This window comes from Ochotona princeps, chromosome 5 (genome assembly GCF_030435755.1).
Source record: "Ochotona princeps isolate mOchPri1 chromosome 5, mOchPri1.hap1, whole genome shotgun sequence".
Taxonomy (NCBI): Eukaryota; Metazoa; Chordata; class Mammalia; order Lagomorpha; family Ochotonidae; genus Ochotona; species Ochotona princeps.
The window spans coordinates 105,784,741-105,808,809 of record NC_080836.1 but is presented as its reverse complement, the minus strand read 5'-3'; the positions used below and the strand labels follow the sequence as shown (position 1 = coordinate 105,808,809).

Sequence of the window (24,069 nt, the reverse complement as noted above, 5' to 3'; positions counted from 1 at the left end):
GCATTGCCCATGGGGCGATGCAGGAGACAGCAGTGGGATACACCTGCCATTGGGTTGCAGGGAAAACCGGTCAGTGGACTCCAGTTGGAGCCAGGAGATGAGGGCTCCTGGATTGTCCCATTAAGCTGGGATGGGGGCTGGCAGGGGAGCAGAGAAGCTGTTTTGTATGTTTCTTTGGGATACAAAGTTTTGACGTGGGAAGCTTTCTGGAAGCTACTGTGTTTCACCACATTACTTGGGACCTTCTGCTGAAAGCGTGAAGTCCCACACTGCAGGCTGGCCTAGTGTAGTCACTGCCTGGAAGTATCTCTTGCAGCAACTCAGGTGGGGAGCGTGGCTGCGGAGCCTCAGCAGGTCTTCACTGTGCTGTAGCCCCCCCCCCCCCGCCCCCGGCCCTCTCTACCTGTGCACACAGCCAAGCCCACACACCAGCACACAGGTCCCCAGTGTTGTGATTTATATGGGAGAGCACATGCAATGTGGTCGGCTTTTCTGGTGCTAAACTAGGTGTCCTCATTGTCTGTTGCTAGGTTTGGCGAGGCTTCTGTCAGTGTAGGAAAACCAAGCGAGACCGGGAGGAGGAGATGATCTTCCTGGGCATGGTAAGTGTGGTTGGTTGGTTTGTTGGTTTCTTCTCTTTTTTAAAACCGATGTATCTATGTATTTGAAAGGATGACAGAGAGGCAGGCAGAGACCTTCCGTCTGCTGGTTCAGTCCCCAAATGTGCGCAAGAGCCAGGCCAAAGCCAGGGGCTTTGGAACGTCATCTAGGTCTCCCACGTGGGTGCAGGGGCCCAAACACTTGGGCCACTTTGAGCTGCTTGCCCAGCCCTTCGGCAGGGAGCTGGATTACAAGTGGAGCAGCCAGAGCCAGTGCCCATATGGAATGCTGACATTACAGTTATATGTCCTGGGTCTTCTCTGGTTGGGTTTTGAAGGATGAAAGTTCAGCTGCCTTGCTTTCGCTGGTACTTTGCCTGCTGGTTATGAAGAGTTGAAGTGGTATGTTTGCTTTCTGTCGCCACCTAATCATGGTCCCCCAAACTGCGGCTGAAAACAGCCCCCACCTGTCCTGGCACTGTCCCCAGGCCAGGAGGCCCAGCGTCCTGTGAGCAGAGACTGTGGTCAAGGTGGCAGCCCTAGCTGAGATCCAGCCAGAGGATGGTCTGCCTCCAAGTCCGTGAGCTTTCCATGGGGCAATCTTCCCTGGGGGCTGTTGGATGGGACCCTCCGTTCTTCTCAGCCTGACATTAGCTGGCGCCAGATCCAGCTCCATGCCTCAGAGCCCTGCCTTGCCAAAGCCCTGGAGGGCGAGAGGACCCATCCCTCCTGTCCCATCACTTTGTAAGATTTTTTTTAAAAGATGTATTTATTTTTATTGCAAAGTCAGATATACAGAGAGGAGGAGAGACAGAGAAGAAGATCTTCCATCCAATGATTCACTCCCCAAGTGGCTGCAAAGGCTGGACCTGCGCTGATTTGAAGCCAGGAGCCTGGAGCCCCTTCCCGGTCTCCCACGTGGGTGGAGGGTCCCAAGGCTTTGGACTGTCCTCAACTACTTTCCCAGACCAAAAGCAGGGAGCTGAATGGGAATCAGGGCCACTGGGATTAGAACCTGTGCCTACATTTGGATCCCGGGCACATGCAAGGTGAGGACTTTAGCTACTAGGCCACCACCCCAGCCCCCACCTTGTAAGCTTTACTAGTAAGTCAGCAGGTCGGTGAGGTGTAGGAGCGGTGACCGTGGGAGACATCCCAGAGCCCTGGCCCGTGGGACACTCGGCAGGTCGGTGAGGTGTAGGAGCGGTGACCGTGGGAGACATCCCAGAGCCCTGGCCCATGGGACACTCGGCAGGTCGGTGAGGTGTAGGAGCGGTGACCGTGGGAGACATCCCAGAGCCCTGGCCCGTGGGACACTCGGCAGGTCGGTGAGGTGTAGGAGCGGTGACCGTGGGAGACATCCCAGAGCCCTGGCCCGTGGGACACTCGGCAGGTCGGTGAGGTGTAGGAGCGGTGACCGTGGGAGACATCCCAGAGCCCTGGCCCGTGGGACACTCGGCAGGTCGGTGAGGTGTAGGAGCGGTGACCGTGGGAGACATCCCAGAGCCCTGGCCCGTGGGACACTCGGCAGGTCGGTGAGGTGTAGGAGCGGTGACCGTGGGAGACATCCCAGAGCCCTGGCCCGTGGGACACTCGGCAGGTCGGTGAGGTGTAGGAGCGGTGACCGTGGGAGACATCCCAGAGCCCTGGTCCATGGGACACTCGGCAGGTCGGTGAGGTGTAGGAGCGGTGACCGTGGGAGACATCCCAGAGCCCTGGCCCATGGGACACTCGGCAGCATCTGCACATCCTGTGCCAGGCTGCTGGCTGGGATTCTGCAGCCTGTGCTACCACGTCTCTTGGGCTGGAAAGCTGTGCCAGAGCCCCCTAAGCCAGCTCTTGGCAAAGCTGATTGCTCATGGCAAGGCCCTACTTGCTGATCTGCTCGACTTCCATTCCGTTCAGGGACGCCATGTGGAGCCGTCCAGGCCTTGTTGGGAGCCAGGGGGAGTTGATCATACAGGCCTTGCTCAGGACCCACCCCCCCCCCCCCCCCCGGTTAGCACCTCCATTCAGAGAGTGAAAAAGTCACATTCATAAAAAGAGCCAGGTCTCTGAAAACACCAGTGAGGTGTAAAGCCCAGGCAAGGCAGATCCAGGCAGAGGCAAGAAACAGGATGGCTGCAGGGACCAGCAGGTGTAGCAGCCAGCAAGTGCCGTGAGCAGCCCCAGGGGCAGATGAGAGCCCAGGAACCAAGAAGGTGGTCTTGGTAGGCACAGGCCCCCACCCTGGCCCAGGGCAGCCAGCAGCCCACACCACCCCGTCACCAGCGCCAGCACAGGGAAGTTTTTCAGTGTCTGTGCTGGGTGGGTGCCAGCAGAAGCAGGTGCCAAGACAAAGTTACACACCCAGGAGAGCAACTAAGGGGACGGTGTAAGGAGAACAGAGAAAGGGGACAGAGACCCTCGACCAGGGTGCAGGTGTGACAAGGAGGGGGGCATCAGGGAATCTCTGTTCCAGCACAGAAATGGCGGTCACTTTGCTGCTCGATGCTCACATAAGATGACCATTGCCATTGGCTCAGGGACGGAGCTGCTCCTGATCCCCCGGTCCCCACCCTCGGCTTGGCAGACCTGTCCTCCTCCCTGCCCGGCAGGCCGACTCTGGCAATTTCTTTGCTAAGAAGAAAGCCAAAGAATATGAGCAAATCTGTGACATACACGCATTTAGGTCAGCGTGATGTTATACCTGGAAGCAAAAGGCATGAAGAAACAGACACGAGAGAGTCGGGACTTCCCTGGGCAACTTCAGAGGATCTGCAGGACCTGCAAGGTGGGGTACGAGCACCCCGATTCTGGTCTTGGTTTGTACTTATTCTTCCTGTCTCCACAGTAAACCTGTGTGCGACCTCTTAAAAAACAACAGGGACAACACACACTCAGAATTCTGCCTGGGGAACAGTGTGTGACCCTTCAGTGGAGGAATGTTTAAATGGTAGTTTGCAATGGGTTTTCCCAGTTCCGTGTGCTTATCCTGTGCGCATCTCCGTAGCCAAGAACTGGGACTTAAAGATCTTGCATTTTTTTTCTATTTGTAAGAGTAGATATGTTCACAAGATTAGAAATGAAATATAGGACCCGGCGGTGTGGCCTAATGGCTAAGGTCCTCGCCTTGAACGCCCCGGGATCCCATATGGGCGCCGGTTCTAATCCCGGCAGCTCCACTTCCCATCCAGCTCCCTGCTTGTGGCCTGGGAAAGCAGTTGAGGATGGCCCAAAGCTTTGGGACCCTGCACCTGCGTGGGAGACCTGGAAGAGGTTCCAGGTTCCCGGCATTGGATCGGCGCGCACCGGCCCGTTGCGGCTCACTTGGGGAGTGAATCATCGGACGGAAGATCTTCCTCTCTGTCTCTCCTCCTCTCTGTATATCTGACTTTGTAATAAAAATAAATCTTTAAAAAAAAAAGAAGAAATGAAATATAGTGTTGTGTGTGTGTGTGTGTGTAAAGGTTTATTTACTTGAAAGGCCGAGTATGAGTGAGAATTGTCCAAATAGCTACAGCAGCCAGCACTAGGGCAGGCTGAAACTCAGAGCCAAGAGCTCCACCCAGGTCCCCCACACGAGTGGCAGGGACTCCCTTGAGCCATGCCTGATCTGCTACCTGAGACTCTGAGGGGCACCCTGGAGTGGGAAGCTGGCTTAACCCACTCTGCCCCATGCCTGCTTTCTCTTTGTGTCGAGTGTGACTTTCTGCAACCCCTCTTCTCACTTTCACAGACTAAGTCCAGCCCCCCACTCACACTGCTGATATGTTGAATCCATTTGCTCTGAGATCGCCTACCCGCACAGCCCTGGAAGCCCTGCTTTAGTTAGTTCCTCTGGTTTAAATGTTAAATTTTTCTTCTGGGATTTTAGGATTTAAAATACACTGGAAGATTGTGCCAGTGATGTCAAGTAGAAACAAGGTATGATCTAGTTCCCCCTTTTGGGGGTGTTGCCATGTGAGTGCCGTGGATTTTTATACTGGCACATTGTGACAGACAGTGACAAGCTGAGACCATTCTGTAGCCCCTTCTGGCCAGCTTCCACCTGCAGCATTGGCCTTGGGACATGACCTTAGTGGTCAGCACAGGAATATTCTGCTGGAGGAAGGAACTCAATTCCATGTCCCCAAAACTCGGAAGTGGCCAGCTTCCTGACAGGAAGGCCATCATGTAGGAACATGTACACCTGTCCAGTCTCGAGTAACTGCGTCCAGGCACGCCTGCTTCAGCAAAGATGGGACTCAGAGCAGTGGCGCGCAGACAATACAAGAAATATCTTGATTTCTCTCTGGTCTTTGAGTTTCAAAAATAAAGCTAGCATCTATTTTTGGAAACCAGGACCCCAGCCCACCCTGAGTTTTCTGACAGGGTAGCTGTGCTGTTAGAATCAGGCCCATTGTTGTAGATTTTTGTGATTTGGGTCACTCAGTGGGGCTGGTGTGGCAGCTCAACTAGCTAATTCTGTACCCGCAAGCGCCAGCATGCCGCATGGGTACTAGTTCTTGTGCCAGCTGCTGCACCTCCCGTCCAGCTCCCCACCCGTGGCCTGGGAAAGCAGTAGAAGATGGTCTAAAGCTTTGGGATCCTGCACCAACATGGGAGACCTGAAGAAGCTCCTGGCTCCAGCTTTTGCGGCTGTTTGGGGAGTGAAACAGCAGACGAAAAATCTTTCTGTCTCTCTCTGTAAATCTGCCTTTCCCAAAAAATTAAAAACAAATCTTAAAAACAAAAAAAGGAAGCAGTTCACTCAGTGGAGTGTTAATTTGGCCATAGAGGGACAGTTCCGTGGCATGCCAGAGCATGGAGAGCCCTTGGGCACATTACACCGAGTTAGGTCGTCTATAGATAAGCGGCCATGCTTCCACTGACGTGCAGTAACTAGAGCGCCGAGTGTGGAGACAGAAGGTCAGTGGTGTCGCTGGCAGCGGGGGAGGGTCGGGGTAGGAGGTCAACGGGGGCAGCATTTTGATGAACAGTACAAAGCAGTTTTGAACTCCAGAAAGCTCTCCTGACCCCCACACTCAGAATGGTCAAGGTACTGTGTTGTGTGCTGTGCTGTTTATCACAGCTGTTAAAAAAAATTCACCAGCACCTAGAAATACTCATCTTCCAATGGTGCGTGATAAATTATGGCTGCTCACTGGAGTCAGATGGACAGCCAAGCGGCCGTGTGTTCCACAGACTGCAACACCATTGAGAAATGCCCGAGACAAAGCAGACACAGCCATTCCTACTTCTGGATCTGTTAGAATTCATGAAATACGAAAAGTTGTATCTGCCTTATTGACAAAAACTGAACTTTTTTTTTTTGAAATTGTGAATTTGGGGATCCAGTTTTGTGGTCTTCTGGGTTAGGCCATCGTCTGCAATGCTGGCATCCCCGATGGAGTGGTGGTTCAAGTCGCAGCTGATCTACCTCCAATCCACCTGGAAGGAAGGCCGATACACCTGGGAAGGCAGCAGAGGATGGCCCAAACACTTGGCACCTCTGCCACCCACATAGGAGACAAGGATGGCTTTGGCCTAGCCCAGCCCCAGCTACTGGGGCCTTTTGGGGAGTGAACCAGCAGATGAAAGATCTTCCTCTCTGTCTCAGCCTATAGATTAGTGGTCATGCTAACGAGAGACAGCGAGAAAAAGCTGGATTTCTTGGTAAGAGTGTGATGAGACGCTTGGGCTCATGAGTGTTGGGTTAAGTCGATTCTGTCTTTCTGAAAGTCAGCAAGAAACAAGAGCCTTAGAAAGTCTACATTCTTCATCCTTGATTCCTATTTCTGTTTTAACAAGGTCATCAGAACCAGAGACCTGTCAGAGAAACTCCCTTCACTGTGCTTTGCAGCAACAGTTGGGAAGTGCCCAAGTCTGCTGTTTCAGAGCAGTTACGTAATGACGTAATTGACCATGGCCCAACATGATGTGGTTGATGTGCCAACATTAGAAAGTGTGCTTATGTTTAATCTTTTTTTTTTTTTTTTTTTTTTGCTTATGTTTAATCTTACTACCACAAAAATGTCCAACACATGAAAATTCAGGATTTACAACTGTACATGTGATTTCAACTAAAAAAAATGCCAGTTTTGAACAGATCTTGTATCTTTTTCAATTCTTATGTTTTTACTTACTATAAATATTTTTATCTGTTTATTTGACAAGCCAAGGGAGGCAGACAGGCAAGAGCCATAGAGAGTTTCCGTCTGCATATTCACTCCAAACGGACAAGGCTGGGCCAGGTCAAAGTCAGGAGCCAGGACCTCGGTCTGGGTCTCCCACGTGCTTGGCAGGAACCGAGGCTGTGTGGCCTTTCATTGCTGCCTGCTGGGGTGTGCAGCAGCCAGAGGCTGGACTTGGCAGCGTAGCCAAGACCCAACCAGATCCTTGCGTTGGGACGGAGCCCATTGCAAACAGTGCCTTCCCCAGCAGGCTAGACGGCCATCCGTGCTTGCCTTAACATCGACAGCTAATCACACATATGTATGTGGCAGTTTTCTACTTCAGAAATCAGACTGACCATCCAAAGTTTCCATCGGAGATAAGTGACGTTGAGCATGAAATGTTGTGGTAGCAGCCACTTTTATGGAAAAACTTGCATTTGATGTAATTGAGCTCCTATTGACCAAATAGCTTGTACTCCCGCCTACCTGAAGCTTCTTTCTAGTGTCTGAGTAGCCAGCACTGGACGAGTAGCCAGCACTGGACGAGTAGCCAGCACTGGACGAGTAGCCAGCACTGGACGAGTAGCCAGCACTGGACTCGTAGCCAGGAAGAGCTGCAAGGTTCTTCCTGCCCTTTCATCTTGTAGTTTATCTGGGCTCTGCTCAGGTGGAGGAGGTCTGCATGAATTCTGCGGCTGCGCGCGTAGGCTGCGGAGTTACTCTGTTTTGTACGGAGTGTGACTTTCTCCAGTTTGCCTCTTTGTCCCCAAGGGTGTTATTCCTTGGCATTCCAGGCTCTCTTGAAATCCTACACCACTGAGCAGTATATGGTTCCATTTTTTAAAGAATGTTATCTTCTGCTCACTGGCTGATAACCATAAAATATCCATTACCCCAAATCCAAGCAGTGTTTTCAATTGAATATATTTTCCACCGTATCACTGATTGAGATATTGCCGACTCATTTTAGAATTTCATTTTTCCATTATTTCATTTTTGTTCCATTATGCCAGTGTATAAACCATTTATTTATCTGATCAAAACCAAATCTGTATGTTTATGAGAAGCTTGGTGTGTTTCCAGGAGGGACTCCATGGTAACACAAACCAGAATTAGAGCGAGAAACCTCCCTGTGCCCCCGCACCTCCTGACTGAAGGCTTGTTTTTACCCTGGCCCTAGAAATGATTTGGGGGGATATTGCCGTTTTCAATATTTATATTCTAAGATCTACACGGGAAAATGAATAGCGCTCTGGAAATTGACATGCAGTTATTTTAATTGGCAGAGCCAATGGAGTGGATCGAGCTGAGGGGAACTTAATGAATGCAATACATTTCGCTCTGTGCCTGCCGTGGAGATACCGCGTCCTCCCAATGTGACCGTGGCGATTTTTATGTCCCCCTGAAGCTATAGCCATGTTTGCATTGTAATAAGGATCCCTGGGGCGGGGTGGCACACTCAGGGAAAGGAAAACCTGTCTGTTTCCCAGCCAGCCACTCACTAACCCTGAAAGCACCCCACAGCCCCACTCACACTCAAATTCCAACAGGGAGCAGGCTACGTGCTAGGTTATGGCAGTGGAGTGTGGAGAGACAACACACTAACAAAAAGCCCTACCTAGGAGCCTGGGCGCCCAAGGGGCGTTGCCCTGCCTGCGCTTCTGCTGCCATCAGAGCCCACTCCTGGGGACCGCTGCCCCACCGGGACAGCATGCAAGGCAAGGCGCATCCGTCACCATCCCGTCACCATCCCGTCACCATCCCGTCAGCCCGGGTGCACCTGTGTGTCAGTCATCACCGCTGGCACCAACCAATACCCGCTAGTTTCCCAAAATCTCAAATTAGGCTCAGAAAGCCAGACTGACCGTGATGGGGGTGGAGTTCTTTTATGTTCAATGGGATGTTGCAGGCTGGTGTCTTGGGAACCTTTGCTTCGATTTCAACTCTTTGTAATTTTGAACTTCTTATTCTTGCTATTGTGACTATTACACTTCACACATGTTCCAGGTCAGGGAGGCGTCAGAGCTAACTGACAGAAGCAGCCTCTTCCCTAAGACTTCTCTTGGTTCTGAATCCAAAAGCTCCTTTGCGTGCCTTCTGAGGAGCTGACGTCTGCCCTTCGCCCCGAGGAGGCCTGGGACAAAGCTGTCAGGCACAGCCCGGGTGAGTGGGCCAGGCCCTGTGCCCCTCAGCCGGCCTGCGTGGCTTCGGATCCCCTGCAGCTGCTTTCTGGGCGTGTGAACTTGGTCGGGTGCCTTCACTCCTGTGTGGTGGTTTGCGTGTGTAACGGTCGCTCACGATGACGGTGGCTGGCTCCTGGCTCTGTGTTCAGTAGAGGAACCGAGCAGAGCATTTAAAATCACCCACGGTGCACAGCGTCCAAACACTCGCTAAGTGTTAGCTGGGGCTTTTTTTTTTCTTGGCAAATGCTTATCATCATGGGTTTAGAAGCTTACATGGTTCATAATTCAAAAGTGCTAGATTGTCATTCTGATTTACATTAGCAAAGATCAGAAAGAGTATGTCTCAGCATTGTCAAGATGCAGGAAGCACTGGCAAGAGAAGTAACCACGCATGCTCACCATGACGCAGCTCACCAAGTCCCGCAAGGCCCACTCTCTGGGTATACACATTTTTTTAAAAGGGCCTGGGGCCCCGTGTGGCAGCCTAGCGGTTAAAGTCCTCGCCTTGCACGTGCCGGAATCCCATATGGGCACAGGTTCTAATCCTGGTAGACCCACTTCCCATCCAGCTCCCTGCATGTGGCCTGGGAACGCAGTCGAGGACAAGGCCTTGGGATCCTGCAGCCAGATGCAGTTCCTGGCTCCCAGGGCTTTGGATTGGCTCAGCTCTGGCTGTTGCAGTCACTTGGGGAGTGAAGCATCGGACAGAAGATCTTCCTCTCTGTATATATGACTTTCCAATAAAAATAAATAAAATCTTAAAAAAGGAAAAAAAGGGAGGGTAGGGGAAGACCTAGCAGTTAGGACTTCTGTTGAGACACTCATGTCCCAAATTCGAATTCCCGTGTTCAAGTCCCTGCAGCACCTCTGTGTCCAGTGTTCCAGGAGTGTACACAAACATAACAGCAGGTGCTCACTCGTGTACCTGGGCCTGCCACTCCACCTGGGGGTGTGCTCGGAGTTGCCGACTTGCAGCTGCAGCCTGGCCCAGCCCTGGGTGTTGCAAGCGTTTTGTTCACGATGCCCATAGACAGCGTTTTCAGACCCGAAGCTTTGAGCAAAGGAGACTCAGCAGCACTGACTGCGGAGCCTAGAGACACACGCCTCTGCCAAAACCTGCACCTGCTGCTCGCTGGCTGTGTGCCCAGGGCAGTGTCGCCTCCTACACCCGCGCGAAGCTGCCCAGAAGCCTCAGGACTTGTAACCTGCTCCCCGCAGCACCTGGACGGTGCTCCCAGCAGGTCGGTTTCACAAGCAGCACAGAGCAGGAGCAGATCCCCCTCCCCCATTCACAGTTATGCCACGCCCATCCAGACCCGGTCCCCACCCACTTGCTCACGGGGATTCTTAAAAATATTAAATCTTCTAAAATTAGGCTTAATAAGTTAGAATTTTTTAATATTTATTTGGGGAGAGAGAACAAGCTCCCTCCTACTAGTTCACTTCCCAAAATGCTTGCAATGGGCGGGGCAAGGCCAGGTCCAAAGGTCTGGAAACTCATTCCAGGTCTCCAGGCGGGTGGCAGGAACCCCTGCTGCCTTTCAGGCTGGAAGCTGGAGCCAGAGTCACAGCTGGGGATGCAAGGACACGGGTCCGAGGGAGGGAGGACGTGGATGTCCTACCCCAAGTTTTAACTGCTACGCTGGACTCCAGCCCCAACTTTTCATCTTCATGCATAGGGACCCCTGTGTCACAGACACAGAAAAGGGTACCTTCCTCCGAAATGAAGTGACAACACGAAATGACAGACTTCAGTGGACAAAGGCACATGCCCCTAAGAGAGGGCTGAGGCGCCGAGCCCTTGGCATGAGGTGGGCGGGCGCAGAGTCTGGGCTGGGCAAGCATTGAACACAGGCCTCCTGATAGCTGGACTCCTGATGCGCTGACAGAGCGTGGGCACGGGTGGCCCCAGCTTGGGCGGGCACAGAGAGCTCAGGAGATGGGGACACTTCCTTCCCCTGGCCATCTGCCACAGCTGAGCCCGGTGCACAAGGAGCCCCCCCCCCCCCCCGCCAGACAAGGGGCCTCCCAGAGCTGCCCGCATTCAATCACTTTGTTTTTGCGAGTTTATTTGCGTCTGATAAATGGGACAGATTTTCATTGGGACGAATGTCCATTTTCTCTTACTAATTTGAACTCGGATTTTTAAAGACAAAACCCATCAAACATTAGCTAAGCATTTTAAGTTAATGGACCGTGTTGTCCCATTTCCCCACAAACTCGGGCCGCACCACGGTCTGTCCTATTTTTTTACAGCCACATCAATTATTAATATGTATATTTTTGCTGACAGAGGACCTTGCTCTAAATGTAGGTTTCGTTATCCCGTTCTGGGTCATTAACTGTGGAAAGCTTGTACATATAATGGTTTATTCACATGGGAGGCTCTCATTAAGATGCATTATTGTACAGCTGATATATTTCAACAGAGTATATTATCATCGTTCTCGAGCCGCCTTTAATATTCGTAATTTATTTTTAAATGAGTTGTTGCTTGGCGGTGAGTTAACAAACTTGAGTTCCATGTGACCAGAGTTGCTACAGAGGCAATGACGTTTTGGCTCAAAGCGAAAGCGGTGCATTCACACAGACACGAAATGCGTGGCAACCTTCTGGCGCAAGGGCAATGTGCAGAAAGCTTGCTGCAGATGGCCCAAGCGCAGCTGTGTCAGAGCAAGTCTGTTCAGGCACATGCATGGATGCACAGGTGTTGTGAGCAGCATGCCACAGGGCACTGGGAACAGCCAGGAGCAGGAAGGCCTGGGCAGCTCCTCCACCCCTGACCGGTGCACGCACCATGGCGAGATTGATGCGCAGATCCGTCTAGAGCTACCTACCCTGTGTCTTGCCAGCGACTGGTAGAGGCGCAGGGAGCTCACCCAATACTCCTCCCAGAGCTGTTGGCACCCATCAAAGTCACCCACACCATTGCTCCTTTTGAAGGGTGAAGGGGCCAAGGCCTGGCCAGTGTGTCCCCTGTTTGCCTTGCCAGCCTGGTGCTTCTCACATTGATCTTGGAACCAAAGCTCAGTGTCTGTGGTGGCACGAAGAATGTTGGAAAGTGCTGGACTGCTGGCCTCGTCCATGCTGCAACTGTCTAGCCTTGTCCTAACTTGGCCTCCCTCCGCCCTGCCCCATCCCGGGGCCTCAGCCCAGGGTCACTGCTCTCCAGGAAGTGGCAATGCCTTCTGGCTGCTGGCCACACAGTCTGATGTGTTACCTCTGCCCCAGACAGAGGACTCTCTTCTGGGCCGTCTCCTGCCATCGAGCGCCCATGGGAAGGACAGCACACAGAGGGCGACGGCCAGTGTGCAGGGCCAGGTCCCAGGACAGCTGGGCTCTCTCTCCACTTGGCTTTGCTGGGGCTGTTCCAGAACCTTCCAACATGGTTCCCTGTGAAAACAGGTGCCCCTGAGGTCACAGCTAGGTCTGTTGGATAGCCGTACTTTGTGGTGAATTCCACGGAAGCACTGATGCCTGCCAAACACTTCCTTGGCCTTTCCCAGCCTGCCTATCTGGCATCAGCCCGTGAGCGCAGCTGGCACACAGTGTTCTGATGGGAATGTTGGTCTCATGGGTGTGCTGCAGTAAGGCAAAAGTGAGCATAAGAACGCACATCAGACATCGGTGCAAGCGTAGGCACAATCAGATTGCACTGTTTCAGTGCTGGGGAAATGTTGCCTGGATTTTCTTTCTTTCTTTTGCCATTCACAGTATATCTGATACAGACATTTATTAATATTTTATCTATTTTTTATTACATTGCATTATGTGACACAATTGTGTAGGTACTGGGATCCCCCCCACCCCTCCCCAAACCCTCCCCCCATGGTGGATTCCTCCACCCTGCTGCATTGCCACAGTTCAAGTTCAGTTGAGAATCTTTCATTGCAAGCATATACCAAACATAGAGTCCAGCATCTTATTGTCCAGATAAGTTCAACAGTTTCTTGGGGAGACCATCTCTGGTCTGAAGGTAGAGCCGGTAGAGTGTCATCCCGATTATCTATTGTTTTTAAAAGAAGCCACAGGCCTGGGCCCAACGCCGTGGTCTAGTGGCTAAAGTCCTCGCCTTGAATGCCCAGGATCCCATATGGGCGCCAGTTCTAATCCCGGCAGCCCTACTTCCCATCCAGCTCCCTGCTTGTGGCCTGGGAAAGCAGTTGAGGACAGCCCAAAGCTTTGGGACCCTGCACCCATGTGGGAGACCTGGAAAGAAGTTCCTGGTACCCGGCTTCTGATCGGCGCAGCACCGGCCGTTGCGCTCACTTGGGGAGTGAATCATCAGACGGAAGATCTTCCTCTCTGTCTCTCTTCCTCTCTGTATATTTGACTTTGTAATAAAAATAAAAACTATAATAAAAAAAAAAAAGCCACAGGCCTTGACTTAAAGCACTTGCTGGCGTCCATGGTCTGTGAATACTCACACTGTAGCTGACTCAAGCCTTGCGCTCTGCAGGTATGCCCATGGCAGAACCCACACATGCAGTAACGCCATCACTGACACATCCAGATAGCCACAAGCCACTGAGCGCTGGTGCAGCCCAGTGCCAAGAGCTGGCGGTGATGGGTTTTCAGTATTGGCAACATTTGTTTCTAGTATCCCTTCTTTACACGATCCAGTATTTTTTCATAGTTTTGTTTAACCACGGGCTAGCAAGGACCCTGAAAAGCCGCTTCCAGCAGCTGGTGGCAGGCACCAGCTCAGCCCTGGCTTCCCCTCTGACCTGCCAAGGGACCTGGGCTCCACCCTTCCTCAGGTCTTTGGGAGTGGCCTGTCCATCCTGGAGGCTGTGACTGCAGTACCACGGCCACCACCATGTCTGCAAAGCCCCCATCTCGGGAATACCTGCACAGACCGTCTGACCTCATTCCCCCACAAGGACGTATGCAGACCTGTCTCATGGGCCTCATTTGTTAGGGCCTGTCCTAGGGCCATGTTGGGCTTCTGGTTAGCACAGCCCTTGGCAGGAGCAGGGCCTAAGCTGGGCACTGGGAGGTCACTTCACAGCCAAGCATCTGCTGCCTTGCTGACAGCCAGGCGGTGAGGGGGCTTCCTCAGGCTGATGCAGTGGGGGCACCCAGGGGACTCCTGAGGCTGATGCAGTGAGTGGGGGGGGGGCACCTGGGGACTCCTGAGGCTGATGCAGTGAGGGGGGACACCTGGGGACTCCTGAGGCTGATGCAGTGAGTGGGGGCACCCAGGGGACTCCTGAGGCTGATGCTGTGGGGGGCACCCAGGGGACTGCTGAGGCTGATGCGGTGGGGGGCACCCAGGGGACTGCTGAGGCTGATGCTGTGGGGGGTACTGGGGGACTCCTGAGGCTGATGCGGTGGGGGGCATTTTCTTTGCCCAAGCCCACCTTTGCCCCGCCACCAGCCTGGGATACGGTTAAAGGGCTTTCTCCTGTGACCTCACCGGATGGAGTCAGTGCTGTGTGTGCTTCTCTCACACCTTTGGAGGTACCAGCCTGCCAGGCTCATGTCTGTCATGTTCCCCCAGCTCGGTCGCTTTGTGATGGCCCACCCTTCCGCTTCCGTTTTCAGAGCCCGCCTCCTCTCTTCAATGAAGTCAGCGGCACCGTGATCCAAGCCGAGAAGATCAGCCGTCTGCGGACTGAGGTGCAGCAGCAGCACGAGGAGGACTACAAGGAGGCCATGGTCACCATCAAGAACGACCTGAAGTTCATCGAAGGCCCCGACATCAAGGAGAACCTGCAAGACCAGATCCGGCACTGGTTCCTGGAGTGCAGGTGAGCTGGCACGGGGCGGGTGGGGGTAACTTCTCGTGTTGGAGCACAGGCGCTTTCTGATTCGCTCCTCAGGCTGCTAGACGTCATTTTGGCTTTTCTTAAGGCTTGTTTATGACAGAACTTCCAACTACTGCTGAGTGGAGTTGAGCCAGGCTGGAGCCAGGAGCCAGGAGCCCAAGGTTGGCCAGGACCCGGCTATTTGAGCCATTGTCTGGTACCTCCCAAGGGGTGCATTAGCAGGAGCTGGTGAGAAGCAGATGGAGTGCCCAAATGAGGGTGTTTCAGCTGCTGGCAACCCACAGGAAGTGTCAGCTACTCCAAACACCCCCCCTGTGGACTTCCTCACCATGGTCTTGTGAAGAACAGAGGGCTCCTAGACGCCAGGTGCAGCGTGTCAGCATTTCCACGGCACAGGATATATCTGCTGGCTCCGCAGCCTCCTCTCCCATTGAAACCACTGGCCCGGCTAGGACTGTGCCTGGCTCTGGGAAGAGCGTGGCACCTGAACTTCCCCAGCTAGCAGCGTGCCATGCTGTGATGTTTCGTTCTGAGCCCCTTGTGCGGTTGTGCCTGCAAAAGGGATTCTTGGGCAGACTCTGCACCTGCAATCATGGGAATGTTAGGGGACTGTGTCCAAAGAAATGACTCCCACCTTCCAATTAAATCTCCTTGACTGGGCAGGTGTTTAGTTAAAGCACTAAAGATGCGTTTAGGCCGTCCACGTCACATAGTGAGTGCCTGGGTTCAAGTCTTAGCTCTGCTCCTGATTCAAGGTCTTTACTGATGTGCGTGCTGCGTTAGCGGGCAATGATCCACTGCTGTGGGTTAGCGGGTAACAGTCCGTTGCTGTGGGTTAGCAGGTGCTGGTCCAGTGCTATGGGTTAGCGGGTGCTGGTCCAATGTGGGTGCTGGTCCACTGCTGTGGGTTAGTGGGTACTGGTCCAATGCTATGGGTTAGCGGGTGCTGGTCCAATGTGGGTGCTGGTCCAGTGCTGTGGGTTAGCGGGTGACGGTCCACTGCTGTGGGTTAGTGGGTACTGGTCCAATGCTATGGGTTAGTGCGTGCTGGTCCAATGCTGTGGGTTAGCAGGTGACGGTCCGCTGCTGTGGGTTAGCGGGTGACGGTCCACTGCTGTGGGTTAGTGGGTACTGGTCCAATGCTATGGGTTAGCGGGTGCTGGTCCAATGTGGGTGCTGGTCCAGTGCTGTGGGTTAGCGGGTGACGGTCCACTGCTGTGGGTTAGTGGGTACTGGTCCAATGCTATGGGTTAGTGGGTGCTGGTCCAATGCTGTGGGTTAGCAGGTGACGGTCCGCTGCTGTGGGTTAGTGGGTAACGGTCCACTGCTGTGGGTTAGTGGGTGCTGGTCCAGTGCTATGGGTTAGTGGGTGCTGGTCCAATGCTGTGGGTTAGCGGGTGACGGTCCACTGCTGTGGGTTAGCGGGTGATGGCTCCATTGCTCTGTCCCTGCCACCCACTAGGAGAGCTGTCTCTGGCTTCGGGCTTCAGGGACAGGACCAGCAGATGGCAGATTTCTCTGTCAGTCTGCTTTCCAAATAAAATAAATAATATGTTTGAAAAATCACTTTGATTTATAACACAACTATTCATTTTTGTAGTCACAAGGACTCCTTGTCCTGTGTCTGTGAACTTATCAGGAGTTTGCCCTACCAGCGACCCCCAACATCTCTCATGTTAGAGAATATGTACTCAAAACTGCATGTTCTGTACCTGAAATTATTTTATGTAGACATTTTAAAATCAAATATATTGTTAGGGCAAAACTAAGTTGAAATAATTATGTAGAATTATAACCCCCCCATGAGTTTAAAAGTACATATATGTGCGCATTTGTCAATCCAGGGGGCTCCCTGATCCATGGGGGATAATTCCCAACACACACCCCCAGGTGAGTGTCTGAAATATCCAGGGGTTTGTCCTGAACTCTGTATGTACTGTATGTACACACATCTGTGATAAAGTTCAGCATCTGGATTAGGCTCGGAAACAACACGTAGTAGGAACACGCGACAGGAAGTATGGTAGGCTCTCCTGGCATTGCCGACCTCACTGCTCGGGCATGTCCGGGCCGTGCCTGTGTAAAATGAGTTACAAGCTCTGTGATGCCTAGCCCTGCATCTGACAGTCTACCCAGGCAGCTGCCATGTGGGTAGCGAGCGGGGAGAGTACACAGCATGGACATGTTGCACCAAGGGGCACTGCACATCCCAGGCGGCTTGGAGCCAGCGGACGCTGTGTTTGGCTGTGCTACTCAGAAGGGTTCTGTGTTAAAACGTATGAATTAATTATTTCTGGAACTTCTCACTTAATACTTTCCAACCAAGGGCAACCGCAGGTAATTGAAACCGTGACGAGCAAGCCCACCAATTGGGAGTCCTGCTGTATTCGTGAGCATGTTTAACTTATTAAATACGTGTTTATACGTGCAAGAAGAATGACTGCAAGGAGATGCTAGGAACTGTTCATGTGGCCGCCTCTCGGGGCCAGGTTGGTGGGATTACTTCTGATTTTATATTCTTCCATGCTGTTGGAAGTCTTTTCTCATTAAATATTATTTCTAGAATAAAAAGCCTCATTTAAAAATATATGAGAGGAAAGAAGAAAGACAACCCATCAGTTTGGGAGGTTTTAAAATTGACGATACCCCAGGTTTTAGAAAAGCAGCCGAGTACGCAACCGTCCTAGCATTGTCTGCTGGCTCAGGAACGGATGGGGGGTGAAGCTGGCGAGAGAGCCGAGCTCCTCTCTCCTCCCCTCACGCCTGGAAGCCCCGAGTGGCTCGTGGGAGACTTGAGAGGCCCTGGTGGTCATCGCGGGGGTGCCCAGGGTCATGCCGGGTTTACAGGCGGCTTTGAAGACCTGCAGGCCAGGCCCCAGGAGAACACTTCATCCTGCGTCCCTGCCCCTTGAGTCTAGGGGTCTGGGGGAGCCGTTCTCTCGGGTCCACTGCAACGAATTCACAGAGACAGAAAAATCCCTCTTTTGAAGTAATGTTAAGGTCCAGGGCACATTTATTTTCCTAATTGGATTACGTTTATCTGATTGACTTTGATAAAGTTCTTTTTCTTTGCTTTTTTAAACCAAAAGCAACTATAAAGCAAATATTGTCTTTTGAAACATGAAACACCATCAAGCCCCAGGATAAATTCCAATACGACGTGCGAGGGCAGCCCAATGAATTATTACAAGTCACGGTTCCTGTGGGCTCTCACAGTTCAGAACACACGCTTGGCCCAGCCAGCCAGTCCTCGTCACAGCCACAGTGGATTGTATGGGCTTTCATGGTTGTTGTTGCTGCTGTTTTTTATTTGAAAGGCAGAGTTACAGAGAGAGACACACACACAGAGATGCTGCATCTGCTTGTTCGCTCTCCGAATGGCCGCAACTGGGCCAGGGAGAATCCAGGAGCCTGAAGCTCCATCTGGGTCTCCCACATGCACGCAGGTGCCTGAGAACCTGAGCCGTCTTCCACAGCTTTTCCCAGCTGCATTGGCAGGGAGCTGGGTTGAAAGAGGAGTAGCCAGGACTTGGAAGTGTGCCCTTTTGGGATACGGATGTCCCAGGGACAACTTAAAGTAGTACTCCACAATCCCAGCCATGACTACTTGGGTTTTATGTCAATTATAAGGGTTTTTAAATGAACTTTTTTCTGATATTAAAAGTAATGCATCCTCGGGGTTGGTTTTAAGAATGACGCGCTGAGGCACCTGTCACTTCGGACAGCGAGGTGACTGTGGCAGCACTGGACCCGTCTCCCTTCAGTCTCTTTTCTAACTTCTGAAACTTTACCGTTGGGGTTTTCCCATGACCTTGCAATGCTTCCAAAGCCATGACTTTAAGGACTGCCTAACTTGCGATGACCTGGACACGGTAGTTAATAATTCGATCCTAATCTGCTAAGTCTCTTGCCAGCTCGGTGAAATTGCCACCCCTGGCTTACTTTACTTTGCATGTATGACATTAACAGAGAGCTTGAAGAGCACTCTGTTTTTCTTAGTAGACTTTCTTCCTCTATGAACAGCACCCGTGTTTAGCCGGCCACTTTTTTGGCACGCATGTGTGTGTGTGTGTCTGTGAAAGTCATCTGTAATGTGTTAAATGTATTGAAAAATACTAAACTATTTGACATTTAACTTTTTACCTAAATTCAGAAAACACTCCAACAAAGGTTTGCACCATTCGCTTTTCCTCTTACTTTTGCACTAGCTTGCTTCATAAACGCTGAACGGGCTTGTGGTCACGGTTACTTGGCATTACAGCAAACCTGCCAATCTAGAGCCCAGGAAAAATATCATCAGCCCAAAAGGGCCAAGCAGAGGCGGTGCTGGGGAACACACAGGCTGCACTAGCACCCCAAGCACACACTACCCAAGGCAAGATGGGGGCGTCATCCATGGTGACCTGTTACTGTAGCAGTCACGTCACATTCTGACCTGCTGGAAAGCTGGAGAGAGAAGCAGAAAGACTCTGTCTTCAAGAGCCGTCCCCAGCCTTCTGGCCTACACACACCCTGGATGGCATGGACATCACTTCCCAGGCCTCCCCGTGCCATCAGCAGGAGACGGAAGTTAGAGCAGCACGTTCCCCCACCTGCCGGGGAGGCCACACAAGTGAGGCACATAGGCCACCCCACTCTTGGTGGGCTCATCTGTTTCACACAGACTTGTCCTAGTGTGGGAGTTTCTTCTTGTATTCTGTTGTTGTTGCCAGCTTTGCGGTTCTGTACAGTTGGCACATCCCCTTGTATGTAAGGAGGGATCTCTCATTGATCACCACCTGCTGGGGTCTCAAAGGAGGTCTGGCCAACCTTGGGTGGATTCTCTGAGGTTTCCTTGGCTGTCCAGGCCCTGGGGTGTACGTGGGGATGTCATCTCTCCATCTGCGTCAGTCAGCTGTTGGTCGCTCCCTTACAGGCCGAACAGCCATTCAGAAGGAACCTTTGTTTCCATTTACAATTTAGAGGCTCACTGCTGTCTGTGATCATGTGGCCCCATTAGTGTGGCCGGAGGCAAAAGGCGTGTACCGAGAAGATCTGTGGGGACCTGGGAAGCCCATCTCTCCAGAGTGTTTCCCGTGGGCACAGCTCCAAAGACCTAGCCCTGGAGCCAACCCCTCCCATGGATGGAGTCTCCACTTTGAATCCATTCACCCAAGACTTTGGCAACCAAGGCCTCAGCACCTTGGCCTTCAGGGATACTCAGTCAATAATCCAGACCACAACTCTGCCCAAGGAGCCCGGGAGGCTGAGCCTTGAGCCGGGCATATCCACTACCTCACACCTGCTCACGCCGAGACAGTTCTGTTGTATTGGTGCGCAAAAGGAGCCGCCTTAAATGGAGTGGTGACTCAATTCATGGGAAGCTGCTTCCTGTCCTTCCCCAGCCTCTCCAGTGCTTGGTGATGAGCATCATTGGGTGTGTATGTAGTATCCTTGGTCTCTACCAAGGATCCTAAGTGCTTCACACGATTCACTGGTCTGCATGTAATGGAAGCATTGCATCAGTTTTCCAATGATGCTATAACAAATGAGCACCAACTTGCTGACTGGAAGTCACAGGTGTGAAGTCCCAGGTGTGAAGTCTCAGGCGTGAAGTCCCAGGTGTGAAGTCCCAGGTGTGAAGTCTCAGGCGTGAAGTCACAGGTGTGAAGTCCCAGGTGTGAAGTCTCAGGAGTGAAGTCCCAGGTGTGAAGTCTCAGGCGTGAAGTCCCAGGTGTGAAGTTCCAGGTGTGAAGTCATAGGTATGAAATCACAGATGTGGCTCTTGTTTCCAGAAATGTCTTGCTGTGGTTGGTTTTCCTGCTTAGCATCCATCAAAAGTTGTCAGGCACATTTCAGCACATGTCCATAAGGTTTCTTTTCTTTTTTTTTTTTGTAAGATTTATTTATTTTTATTGCAAAGTCAGATATACAGAGAAGAGAGACAGAAAGGAAGATCTTCCATCCAGTGATTCACTCTCCAAGTGGCTGCAACAGCCAGAGCTGCGCCGATCCAAAACCAGGAGCCCAGAGCTTCATCCTGGTCTCCCACATGGGTGTAGGGTCCCAAGGCTTTGGGCTGTCCTTGACTGTTTTTGCGGGCCACAAACAGGGAGCTGGATGGGAAGTGGGGCTACCAGGATTAGAAACAGTGCCAGTATGGGATCCTGGCATATGATAAGTGAGGACTTTAGCTGTTAGACTATTGCACCAGGCCCTGTAAGCTTTATTTTCAAGGGGTGCTGGCCATAACCTCGTTGTAGCCAGTTCATGTGCCTATGGCTCCTGTCCATGAGGGAGCAGCAGGCAGCTCCCCCTTCTCCCACATCCTGGGCATCTCAGCTCCCTGGAACCCGGGTGGTCGCCTCCTGCCCCAAGGGGTATTTCTGCAAAAGCCCTAACCTGTCCTTAGGTGGGAAGCAACCTGTCTCTGCCTCCATGGCCTGGTTCTTTCCTGAGTTGTGTCTGCTCTGCAGCACAGAAAGGGAACCCCGTCAAAGAGGCCCCAGCCCTCGTCCCAGTCCAGAAGGGATCCGGACATGGTGGAATCAGGAGCCTCTGGTCAGCTTGTCAGCCAAGTCACTGACGGTCTGTGACATGAGGACCCAGGGGACAAGCTCTGGGGCTTGGAGCTCCCTCGATCTTCAGCTGGGTAAGCCAGATAGGGGGTGTTGACACCGTCAAGGCTTTAGTCTTCGGATGTGATGTGACATGTCTCTCCTGAGCCAATCTCCCTCTGTCACACACTCCAACACACATGTACACTCAAACGTGCATGTGTAAATACAGAAGACACAGGCTGCCTGAGTTCACATCCCAGTTCTGTGACTTAAGACCCTCATCTGGAAGAGCAGGTCTGTGTTGGCATGTGTGTGCATGTATGTGTTGAGGATATGTATGTTGGGGTATATGTGTGCTTCTTGGTGCGTGAGTTGGTGTTGGTATGTGTGTGTCTCAGTGTGTATATGTGTGGTGGTAGTATGTGGTGTCTGTTGATGTTGGGATGTATACGTGTGTGTTAGGGTATGTGTTGGTGTATGTGTTGATAGTGTTAGTGTATGTGTTGATTGTGTGTGTGTACTAGTGTATGTGTTGGTAGTATGTGTGTTGGTATGTGTGTATTGGTGTTGGTAGTGTGTGTATGTGTGCATGTGTACTCGTGTGTATGTGTTGGTGTGTGTGTATTGGGGTGTGTACTGGTGTGTGCATGTGTGTGTTGGTGTGTGTGCATATTGGGGCGTGTACTGGTGTGTGTATTGGTAGTGTGTGTTTGGGGTGTGTGTGTATTGGGGATGTGTACTGGTGTGTATGTTAGTGTGTGTGTGTGTATTGGGGGTGTGTATGTGTGTGTTAGTAGTGTGTGTGTGTATGGCTTGTGCCTGCTTCCTGCACAGCCATGAGTAAAGAGTGAGGGACCCCCACGCACCCTCCGTGGTGACTTTCGCCAGAGACTCAGAGTGCAGTGGGCAGTATGCACTGCTGGCTACACCCACACCCTCCTGGGTTCACTGCTGTGTGTGCCCCTAACAACAGGGCTGCAGGCATCTCTGTGGGTGCTATGGCTGGGCACAGGGCCATGGGGCAACTTGGGGCTTGGAGTGGAGTAACCTGAGGACCATGGAGTAAAGCTATGCAGTAGGGCACTTGTGGGGTGTGCAGTAATGTGGGGGACTCAATACTGGAGCAACACAGAGTAAACCAAGCAGAGTAAACCAAGCATGAACTGAACACGGGACTCCAGGAACTCCTGGGTACAGAGCAACCGGGAGATGTGGAGGACCTCCAGGAACCAGAGCAGTGTCTGTCCGGAGTGCACGGAGGCCCAGGGCAGGAAGCTGTGGTTTCCCCCTGCACCCTTCCTTCTCCTCCTCAGCCAATGGCAACAGGAAGTCCACAATCACCTCTCCCCTGCGGTGACCCAAACCCAGGAAGTGACCTTGGTGGTGAGCAGGAGCTTCAGAGGGTGCTGGGGCCACAGGGCCAGCAAAGCATGTCTCTCCCAGCCCCAGCCTGCGGCCAGGAGCCACGGAGGACAGTCTGCACCCTCCCCTCCCCCTACAGCCTGGCCAGCAGCACCCTGGGCGCATTCCTCCTCCTGTCTGCTGTCACGCCTTTGCCCATGGCTCCTTCCCTTCAGCTGCACTCATGGGCCATTCACCTGCCCTTCTGAGTCAGTGCCGGGCAGCAGGTGCAGGCCTGGGCTCTCTAGTGGCTTCCCTGGGTTCATGGCTGACCAGCTGTACACCTGGAACAAACACTCCAAGCGTGGGCCCTCCTGTGCGTCCCAACATGGCCCCCGCCCCTCCACAGCGCACTGCCTGCTCAAGGCTGAGTCCTACAGAAAACAACAGCATGCGTCCCCCAGGGCCCCCCTCTCTCCTGGCTCCCGGTACCTCCTCTCCCCTGCAACTCAGCTTCCGCACACAGAGACGGGGTGGTCCTGCATGACTGAAAGAAGAGACGCAAGGATAGAGAGAGGAGGGGAGAAAAGAGAGGGACAGTGAGAGGAGGGGAAGAAGTGTGGGATTTGAGGAAACTTGCCTCAATTATTTCATAGATGAGAAAGCAGACTCTGAGAAGTCAGGTAAATTGGGGGAAGAAAGGAAAGGAAAGGGAAGGGAAGGGAAGGGAAGGGAAGGGAAGAAGGAAGGAAGGAAGGAAGGAAGGAAGGAAGGAAGGAAGGAAGGAAGGAAGGAAGGAAGGAAGGAAGGAAGGAGACGGGCAGTTTCTGGCAGCCTTGCGCTAACACTGGCTGAGTGAAGACTTCTGAAGCACCAGCATTGTGTGCAACCGGAGTCGGTTTTCGAGGGAAGGCTCTAGATTGTTCTCTCTCCAAGGACTTTGAAGGACATCAAAAAGAAGCCACCAGGGCGTTCACAATAGCCATCCTCAGAGTCCAGGGACCAGACCTGTGTTTGTTCTTTTCCTTTGTAAGACAAGTTTTCTGCAGGGAACAGAAATCACTTTGAGAAAGAAAAAAAAAAGTTTTCGAAAGACACAGGGCGAGAGGAGCGGGTATTCGTGGAGGTGAGCTGGGGCTTGTTATTGTGAATTCTCCGTGTCATCACATTTTCTGTGAATCCTCGGGGGCAGCGGTCGCCTGGGGAACAGGAATGTGAACCGTGTAAATGTTGCTCACAGGAGAAGGTGCCTCGGTATTTTTTCCCTTCTGTTGCTGTCATGGAAAATCCATGAGGCTGGTGGAGGCTGTCAGGAAAGGTGGGCCCAGACGTGATCCTCTGGGGCCAGGAGAACAGGTGCACAGCTGGCATGAGATCAGTGGGTTTTGATGTTAAGCTTCACAGTACATCACCTTCGGAACACCCAGCGGCTCTGGGCACTTGGGGTTTACGCAGGTGCCAGGTGCCTGTGACCCATAGATCCTGAGGCTCCTAGACAA

At 52.4% G+C, this 24,069-nt stretch overlaps 1 protein-coding gene across 1 annotated transcript in view; it reads left to right on the top strand.

Annotated features, from left to right (window-relative positions):
* The window catches only part of IQCA1 (IQ motif containing with AAA domain 1), a 123,910-nt gene that overhangs the window by 11,982 nt on the left and 87,859 nt on the right, over positions 1-24,069 (top strand). Inside the window, exons 5-6 of the mRNA XM_058664267.1 lie at positions 531-602; positions 14,467-14,672. Of these exons, the coding sequence (XP_058520250.1) occupies positions 531-602; positions 14,467-14,672 (278 nt within the window). The remainder of the gene's footprint in view (positions 1-530; positions 603-14,466; positions 14,673-24,069) is intronic.